At 50.3% G+C, this 9,695-nt stretch overlaps 1 protein-coding gene across 4 annotated transcripts in view; it reads left to right on the top strand.

The window, feature by feature from the left end:
• The first annotated feature begins 2,124 nt into the window (after window positions 1–2,124).
• The window catches only part of TMEM114 (transmembrane protein 114), a 51,405-nt gene continuing 43,834 nt past the window's right edge, over window positions 2,125–9,695 (top strand). For 2 of the 4 annotated variants that reach the window (XM_007984994.3, XM_007984974.3), the window contains exons 1-2: window positions 2,135–3,043; window positions 3,369–3,449. In XM_007984994.3, coding sequence (XP_007983185.3) covers window positions 2,824–3,043; window positions 3,369–3,449 — 301 coding nt within the window. In that variant the 5' untranslated portion in view covers window positions 2,135–2,823. Of the gene's footprint in view, window positions 3,044–3,368; window positions 3,450–9,695 lie in introns of all 4 variants that reach the window. The other 2 variants (XM_037989868.2, XM_007984964.3) reach the window with 2 other exon arrangements.

Below are 9,695 nucleotides of genomic sequence, written 5' to 3'. Positions count from 1 at the left end.
ACCCCGTCTCTACTAAAAAATACAAAAAACTAGCCGGGCAAGGCGGCAGGTGCCTGTAGTCCCAGCTTCTCGGGAGGCTGAGGCAGGAGAATGGCGTAAACCCAGGAGGTGGAGCTTGCAGTGAGCTGAGATCCAGCCACTGCACTCCAGCCTGGGTGACAGAGTGAGACTCCGTCTCAAAAAAAAAAAAAAAAAAAGAATGGATCACAGGAGTGCCAAGATTTTGATTCCTCAGCCATAAGGTCAGCCTTGAGGGGCCTTTAGTAGCTGTAACTCCTGAGGATTGGTCATCCCCAGTATCTAGAAGCCTCTTCTATTAATGAGCCATGCAAATATAGGTATTTTCTCTGTGTCCCTTGTGTGTAAAAGGCTGGGAAGCCTGAACCCTATATTTCTTAAGGGCAGGACTTCTTTTTGGATTGTTCACACCTATATTCTTAACATAGACTATAGGATCAGACACATAGAAGGTACCAGAAGTATTTCTTTACGGAATAAAAGGTTTTATGGTGGTGAAGAAGGTGGTTGAATGGATAAGAGTGATGGTGATGATAAAGAGGAGAGTGGTGCTGGTGCTGGTGGTGATAGTGATGATGGTGATGGTGGTGGTGGTGGTGATGGTAATGATGGTAGTGGTAATAGTGATAATGGTGATGATGGTGATGATGATGGTGATGGTGGTTTGATGATGGTGGTAATGGTTGGTGGTGATGGTGGTGGTTGGTGGTGGTGGTGGTGATGACGACGATGGTGATGACAATGGCAATGGTGGTGATAGTGATGGTGGTGGTGGTGGTAATGGTGGTGATGATGGTGGTGTTGTCCATGGTGATGGTGGTGGTGGTGATTATGATGGTGATGGTGTTGGTGATGCTGCTCCTGGTGGTGATGGTGGTAGTGGTGGTGATGGTGGTGATGAAGATGATGGTGATGGTAGTGATGATGGTGTTGGTGTTTGTGGTGGTGATGGTGTTGCTGTCTGTGGTGATGATGATGGTGGTGGTGTTGGTGATGCTGCTGGTGGTGATGGTGGTGATGATGATGGTGATGGTAATGATGGTGGTGGCGTTGGTGGGGATGATGGTGATGGTGGTGGTGATGGTGTTGCTGTCCATGGTGATGGTGGTGGTGGTGATGATGGTGATGAAGATGATGGTGATGGTGTTGCTGTCTGTGGTGATGGTGGTAGTGGTGGTGGTGATGATGGTGGTGGTGTTGGTGATGTTGCTGGTGGTGATGATGATGGTGATGGTAGTGATGATGGTGGTGGCGTTGGTGGGGATGATGGTGATGGTGGTGGTGATGGTGTTGCTGTCCATGGTGATGGTGGTGGTGGTGATGGTGGTGATGATGATGATGGTGATGGTAGTGATTATGGTGGTGGTGGTGGTGCTGATGATGGTGATGGTGGTAGTGATGGTGTTGCTGTCCATGGTGGTGGTGATGATGGTGGTGGTGTTGGTGATGCTGCTGGTGGTGTTGGTGATACTGCTGGTGGTGATGGTAGTGGTGATGATGGTGATGTGGTGGTGATGGTGTTGGTGGTGGTGGTGATGTTGGTGGTGGTGGTGGTGGTGGTGATGTTGGTGATGGTGGTGGTGATGCTGCCGGTGGTGATGGTGGTGGTGATGATGGTGATGGTGGTGGTGATGGTGTTGGTGGTGATGATGGTGGCAGTGGTGGTGATGGTGTTGGTGGTGGTGGTGATGATGGTGATGGTGGTGGTGATGGTGTTGGTGATGGTGGTTATGATGGTGATGGTGGTGGTGATGGTGATGGTGGTGGTGATGGTGGCAGTGGTGGTGGCTATGATAATGAAGAAAGACTTTGGGGGTACAAATGATAGATTCTGAGGACCTGGACTACCTCAGTGCTTTAGAGAACTTTTATGAAAAACTGATGTGCCTTTTCCCATTCTAGTCAGCCCAGACTACACTTGAAGGTGGATTTTGGAGGAAGGGTGCTTGGAGCTGGAGGGACTCTTGGAGATGATTTGCAAATCCTGGCAGGACTGTGAGGCCCGCCACACCCCTCCTTCCTACTGCCCCAGGTGGTCCCAAGGCCGCCTTCCCTTCCACACCCGTAGCCTCCAGCGCTCCAGGGCTGGGGACCGCCCCCGTCTGTGCTGCGTGCGCACTCCGAGCTTGTCCTCGGCGGCGAGAAGGAGGGCGCAGAGGGTCAGCTGCGACCCGGCCAGAACAGGAGCTGCGGGAAGACCCTGGAGAGCAGGGCTGGGAGTGGGGAGCTGGCAGTGTGGGGCCAAGAAAAAGGGTTAGGGCGAAAAGCCAGAGTCAGAGGCAGAGAGGGGAGCAGAGAGGGGAGCATCTCGGGTCGGGGGAAGGGTTCGTGGAGAGTGAGGCAGGGGAATGGAGGGAGTAGGGGTCTGGGGAAAGTGAGGATTTTGAAGTGAGAGAGTCCGCTTGGGCTGGGCGTGGAGGGCTGAGGGTGGAGTGGGGCTGAGGGACAAGGTGGGTTAAGGTGCTGGTGGGGAAGGACTAGGGCTTCCAGGAGGGTCTGAAGGCGGAGGTGGAGGTCGGACAGCACAGGTGAGGGGGTCTGCAGGTAGAGCTGGCGTTGGAGGTCTGGGAGCGTGGACTGGGGCTGAGCAGGCGCGTGCAGATCGGAGCCGGCAGGTGAGGGTCTGAGGGTGGATCCAGGGTCTGAGCTAGGGCCAGGGGTCCAAAGGAAAGGCTTTCAGATCTGAGCTCGGCGGCTCCGGCGGTGGAGCTGGGAGCCCGCGGTGGCCTACTGGTGACGGGGGCGGGCACAGAGGGGTCGCGCCTCGGCCGCAGGAACCCGCGGCTGCTGGTCCTGGGCTCGGCGATGCGGGTGCACCTGGGCGGGCTGGCCGGCGCGGCTGCGCTGACCGGGGCGCTCAGCTTTGTGCTTCTGGCGGCCGCCATCGGCACGGACTTCTGGTACATCATTGACACCGAGCGACTGGAGAGGAGCGGCCCGGGGGCGCAGGACCTGCTGGGGTCCATCAATCGCAGCCAGCTGGAGCCTCTGAGCTCCCACTCCGGCCTCTGGCGGACCTGCCGGGGTAAGGGTGCACCCCGGGGCTGGGAGCTGTGGCTGCGAACTCCCCCTGCACGGTGCCCTGCTCGCTTGGGACCTGTTGCTTGGCGCGCACTCCTCCCCCAAGTTCCTAGAATGCAATGTCTAGAGACTCGGGGGGAAGGTGAGCAGAAGGCCGGTACTGTGAAAGCCCTTCCGAGAGGCGCCCGCCTGCGATCCCAACTGCTCTAGTTCTCGCCATGCCCTCCCCGGGTGGGGCACTTAGGGTGAGCATGGGGGCAAAGCCGCGGACAGGGGTTCTGCGCAGAACTCCGGGGTCCTGCGCCCATGGATTCCTCCGTCCTATCCAGTCCAGAGCCCGTGCACACCGCTGATGAACCCCTTCTGGCTGGAGAATGTGACAGTCAGCGAATCCAGCCGGCAACTTCTCAGTGAGTCCGGGGAGGGTGAGGATGGAGGAAGCCCCCAGTCCTAGCCGTGGGTTCTGGAGCCCTTCCCCAAACAGCTGGGCTTCAGAGCTTGCGGAGGGGGTGGCTGGGGTGGCCTCTGACAGTCCGGCCTGAGAATGCAGTGGGCGTAAGACCCAGGGGCGGGGTCTCTCCTGATCCACCTGTGACGTTTTATGGTTTAGGGTTTATTCAGCTGACGTTGACTAATGGCGTTCTTTGCACCGTTTTGATTGATGGTTAAGACACAGGCCATCCCCTTAAGGAGCTCACAATGGTGCTGGGGACAAATGTGGAGATGCGCAGTTAGAGTTCAGAGTTCAGAGCAGCGTGATGAGGGGAAGGTGGAAAGACTCTGCAGAAACCTAAATTAGCCTGGGGAGGTGAATGGTGAAAAGAGAGGTCTCATTCCACAGATTCCATGCCAGCGGTGTTTGTATCCACATTTCCTAGAACAAGGACTTTGCAGTAGTGGGGTGCGATAAAAATTTGCATATAAATATGTGATTGGAGCCAGGCAATTAGGAGGTGGGAACAGCCCCTCCTCCCAGGGCCATTGTGTCCCTGTTATTCAGAGTTGGTTCCTGGTACCCAGCTCAGCGCCTGGAACTCAGTAAAAGTTGTGAGGACTGAAAGCAAGAAAGGAAATGGGATGAACGAGCATTTGTGGAGGGAGGGAAATAAACGTAACAGTTCAATTCATTGAGGCTTGCGATAAGCCAGACATGGAGTGAACTGCTTTTCATCTATGTCTTCATTTGATTCCTACAGCCACACCCTATGAAGTTATCAGTATCTTCATTTCTGCCTTCATTTTTCCAATGAGGAGGCCCAGAGAGGTTCTGTAGGACGATCTGATGAGGAAATGAAGACTGAGTTTTGTAGGCTTTGAAAATGTGGGCAGGTTTTTTTTTGAGACAGGGTCTTGCTCTGTCACCCAGGCTGGAGTACAGTGGCACAATCTTGGCTCACTGCAACCTCCTCCTCCCAGGTTCAAGCAATTTTCCTGCCTCAGCCTCCTGAGTAGCTGAAACTACAGGTGCTTGCCACGACGCCCGGCTAATTTTTTGTATTTCTAGTACAAATGGGGTTTCATCATGTTGGCCGGGCTGGTCTCGAACTCCTGACCTCAAGTGATCTGCCCATCTCAGCCTTCCAAAGTACTAGGATTACAGGTGTGAGCCACTGCATTGGGACCAGGTTTTGTTTTTTTTTTTAAATTAAAAAAGATATTTATTTATTTATTTATTTTAAATAGTGATAGGGTCTTACTGTGTTTCCCAGGCTGGTCTTGAACTCCTGGCCTCAAGTGATGTTCCTGCCTTGGCTTCCCAAAGTGTTGGGATTTCAGGTGTGAGCCACTGTGCCTGACCTTCTCCCTCCACCCAACCCTACCCAGAGACAGGGTCTTGTTCTGTTGCCCAGGCTGGAATGCAGTGGCACAATCATAGCTCACTGCAGCCTCAAACTCCTAAGCTCAAGAGATCTTCCTGCCTCAGTCTCTCAAAGTGCTGAGATTATAGGCATGAGCAGTTTTTGATAGACTTATTGAGGCTGGGGATAAAAAAATAGACAAGTGCCTAGCGTGGCCCACAAGGCCTGGTAGGTCCCTCTCCAGCCCCATTCTCCCTTTTACTCCTTTCTCTCCAGCGGGGCTGGCCTTGGTCAGTTCTTGGAACATGCCAAGTTTCCTCCTGCCACAAAGATTTTGCACAGGCTGTTCCTTCTACCTGGAATCTCCCTGCTTTTATCCCACCACCTTGACTTGGCTAACTCCCACTCATAGTGCAGGTTGTATGACTTTTTTTGGGGGGTTTAAATCTGACTCCTTCATTAGATTGAAAGTTTCATGGGGACAAGGACCATGTCTGTCTTGCCACTGCTGAATTCCCAATGTTTAGCATAGAACCTGGCACATAGCAGCCCATGAGTCAAAGTTTGCTGAACAAACATGTTAGTGAGTGCAAATTATATTATACTGTAGGTGGAGCTCAATATATGTATTCATTGTATGAATGTATGGGTTCATGGTGAACTGAAACTGTTTCTCTAAAGTCCAGAGGCATTGTGGGAAATATTGAACAACTGGATCTCTGCAAAATTAAAAGAAATAAAGCCCTGGTTTGTAGCATTTGCCAATTTCTGTGGTGCAAATACTTCCACCATGGCCAATTTCAAGATACCAACATGATGTTACCTGGCTCACAAAATTCTCAAAATCTTAATTGGCCCTCGTGAGCTGATGAGTCAGCTCCTGCACACTGCTGTGTAAAGTCCCACCAAAGGAGACATACCCTAGACACCTGCAATGTGTGGGAGTTGACGAAAGGTGAAGGTACTGCATGCTCTGTCCTGAGCCCCAGACTGCACAACGGGGAACTTTGAGTGTCTTTGAAGCACTGTTTCAAGAATTATAAGAATTTGGCAAGGTGTGGTGGCTCATGTCTGTAATCCCAGCACTTTGGGAGGCTGAGGCAGATCACCTGAGGTCAGGAGTTCGAGACTAGCCTGGCCAACAAGATGAAACCCCATCTCTGCTAAAAATATAAAAATTAGCCTGGTTTGGTGGCACATGCCTGTAGTCCCAGCTACTCAGGAGGCTGAGTCACAAGAATCGCTTGAACCTGGGAGGCAGAGATTGCAGTGAGCTGAGATTGCGCCACTGCATTCCAGCCTGGGCAACAGAGTGAGACTCTGTCTCAAAACAACAACAACAACAACAACAGAAAACGAATTATAAGAATTATTGTCATGGAAGTGAGGGAAATGGGGGTCACGTCCCAGCTAAAACCCTTATAGAGGCCTTCTGTGATCCTGGGATAGGTGTCTTAACCTCTCTGGGCCTCAGTGTTCACATCCATCAAACTGAGATGTGGATACCATCAAGGGATATGGTTAGAATTCCATGAGAGGGGATAAAAATGGATGAACAAAATGGACCTTGCCTAGGACCAGTCATAAAGGAATGACCAGACTTGTCAGCAAGGAGTGACTTGACATCAAGGTTCCAGACATATGGTAAGTGCTTAGTAAGCATGAACTCTTCCTTTGCCCTTCCTTTCAGCCTCCTTCTAGAGGTAGTAACATCTATGGAATGCTGATCCTTTGCCAAGCTGGGTGTGGGCATTCAGCCGACTTATTACATCCGTGGGTCAGTTGGACAGCTAACCACAGTAGGCACTGGGCTGGCTTCCTCTTCAAACTTGACAATGGAACAACTCTGCTTGTTCCAGGATTTTGAGAAACAGCGTAACTCACATGCACAGTCTATTCATTCGTTCACCCTCAGTCCTAGGGCTAACCGGCAGTTTCACCGCCAAGTAGGCACGTGACCATGGGCGTTTCCTTATTTCGTTATACCTCTCTGAGCCTCAGTTCCCTCCTGTGCAAAATGAGGATAATTGTCATCTCTTTTTCTAAGGTTATTGTGAGGCTAAAACAGGAGAGTGTATTTAAAGAGCCTAATGTGGTGCCTGGCCTCCGTAATTGTGCTATAAGTGGTAGCTGCTATTATTTCCATTATATCATCCAGGAAAAAGGACAAGCTGCCCCTTCATACCATGTACTCCTTGCAAATCACCCCCAGAAAGAGCTTTTTTTTTTTTTCCTCCGCATAATCTCTTTTTCTTCCAAAATGAATTTTGAGTTTGGTCCAAGCTCTTCTATTACATGAAGACATTTCATTCCTTTAAGGACCTGCTGCAGAGGCCATAGAGGAGAAGCTAGCTGACAAGCAGCATGTTCGACAAGCAGCATGTTCTCTTAAGTTCAGCCTCCTAGACAAATCCTTGTGGGGGTGTATGGGAAGAAATCCTGATTTTACCTCTAAGAAAACCCTCACAGAGAGACCACTTCAGTGCCAAATAATTCGCTGTAATCACCTGGCAGATGGAGGGCTGTGAGGGAAGTCCCACGATCTAACTTGCCTTCTGATATGGTTTGGCGGTGTCCCCACCCAAATCTCATCTTGAATTGTAGCTCCCTTAATTCCCACGTGTTATGGGAGGGATCTAGTGGGAGGTAATTGAATCATGGGAGCAGGTCTTTCCCCTGCTGTTCTCGTGAGAGTGAATAAGTCTCACGAGAGCTGATGGTTTTATAAAGGGGGTTCCCCTGCACAAGCTCTCCTGCCTGCCACCATATAAGACGTGACTTTGCTCCTCATTTACCTTCAGCCAGGATTGTGAGGCCTCCCCAGCTGTGTGGAACTGTGAGTTCATTAAGCCTCTTTCTTTTATAAATTACCCAGTCCCAGGTATGTTTTTTTTTTTGGTTTGTTTTTTGAGATGGGGTTTTGCTCTTGTTGCCTAGGCTGGAGTGCAATGGTACGATCTTGGCTCACTGCAACCTCCACCTCCCGGGTTTAAGTGATTCTCCTGCCTCAGTCTCCTGAGTAGCTGGGATTATGGGTGCCCACCACCACACCTGGCTATGTTTTTGGTATTTTTAGTAGAGACGGGGTTTCACCATGTTGGCCAGGCTGGTCTTGAACTCCTGACCTCAGGTGATCTGCCTGCCTTGGCCTCCCAAAGTACTGGAATTACAGGGTGGGCCACTATGCCCAGCCAGGTATGTCTTTATTAGCAGCATGAGAACAGAGTAACACATCTCCTTAATTCTACTTAGCCACCTTGGGAGAGTGGAGTTGAGCAGAAATATCAAGTCCATAAACAGGTACATCCCATAACCTCCACTCTTTCAGCCACAGAGAGAAGTTTTCAATGAAACAGGTTCCTTGTCAGCAAAATCCACTTTGCTGAATGAAGTGTTTTGCCTTCCAGATTAGCTCTGGGGAAGTCATGGGTTTGTTCTTGGGCTAGGGACTGGAATTATTTTTGGTAGAAAGGAGGTCTTCAAATTCAGCACAGTGTAGATGAAAGAGCTATGGTTTAGAATGAACCAGGCTAGCTGTATCAGCCAGGATCTTTTTGGTGGCAAGTGACAGAAACTCAAATCTTACAGGCTTCAATAAGAAAAGAAATTACTGGTTCAGGTAACTGAAAAGCTCATGTCTGCTGGAATCCACTGTTAAACTCAATTTCTTTCCTCTTTGTTTTGGGCTTTGCTTTCTTCTGTTTGAGTTCTGCTTTCAGCTAAATCCTCTCCCACCTTAGCAACCATAGTAACAGAGACGTTTTGTTTCTCAAGAATTCCACCAAACTTCCAGCTAGGTTTTCTACTGGACCACATTGGGTCACATGGTCAGTCCTGAGCCAATCCCTGGAGCCAAGGGGATGGAATATGCTGATTGGCCAGGCTGAGTCATGTGCCCACTTGTAACCCGGGTGGGTTGGGATCAGCTCCATAGATAGGGGTGGGAAGGTGGGGAGGAGTGGTCACATGGTCACAGGCAGATCAAGTTGCTGTTGTTAGGTGTAAGGGTGGTCAAAACCCACATGTGCCTATATCACTGGGGTTCAAATCCTGGCCCTACTTCTTGCTGGCTGTGGGACTTTTTTTTTTTGAGACAGAGTCTTGCTCTGTTGCCCAGGCTGGAGTGCAGTAGCATGATCATAGCTCACTGCAGCCTCCACTTCCCAGGCTCAAACAGTTCTCCTGCCTCAGCCTCCCAAGTAGCTGGACCACAGATGTTCACCATTACACCTGACTAATTTTTGTATTTTTTTTTTTAAGAGGTGGGGGTCTTACTATGCTGCCCAGGCTGGACTGGAATTCTTGGGCTCAAGCGATCCTCCTGCCTTGGCCTCCCAAAGTGCTGGGATAACAGGCCTGAACCACTGTGCTCGGCCAGCTGTGTGACTTCTGATGAGTCACCTGCATCCACAAATGGGCTGTTCTAAGATGAAATGAGATCACATAAACAAAGCAGCCAGCACTGGGCCTTGTGCATAGTAGGAGCTCAGTTAATGCCTCCTCTTCCTGCTGTAATTCATACTGCCATCCTGAGCCTCAAGCTTTTCATCTATGAAATAGAGCGAATCATTGCAGACCCACCAGACACATTTATTTGCTTAGTACATACTGATTTCATCCCCAGTACTGGGCCAGCTGCCTGGTGTAGAACATGGTGAGACAGTTGCTGTGTGCCGGACACTATTCTGAGCTCTTGGTTTGTATCTACTCATTTAATCTTCACAGCAGCCCAAGAGGCACTATTATTATCATCCTCACTTTGCAGATGAGACATAGAGAAGTTAGGTATGGTATTTAAGTTTGCATAGTAACTGGAACTTCTAGGATTTGAACCCTAGCAGTTTCTCTCTCTCTCTC

The sequence above is a fragment of the Chlorocebus sabaeus genome, chromosome 5 (assembly GCF_047675955.1).
Source record: "Chlorocebus sabaeus isolate Y175 chromosome 5, mChlSab1.0.hap1, whole genome shotgun sequence".
NCBI classification, from domain to species: Eukaryota; Metazoa; Chordata; class Mammalia; order Primates; family Cercopithecidae; genus Chlorocebus; species Chlorocebus sabaeus.
The sequence above is the reverse complement of the archived record's forward strand: the minus strand, read 5'-3'. Positions and strand labels throughout refer to the sequence as shown.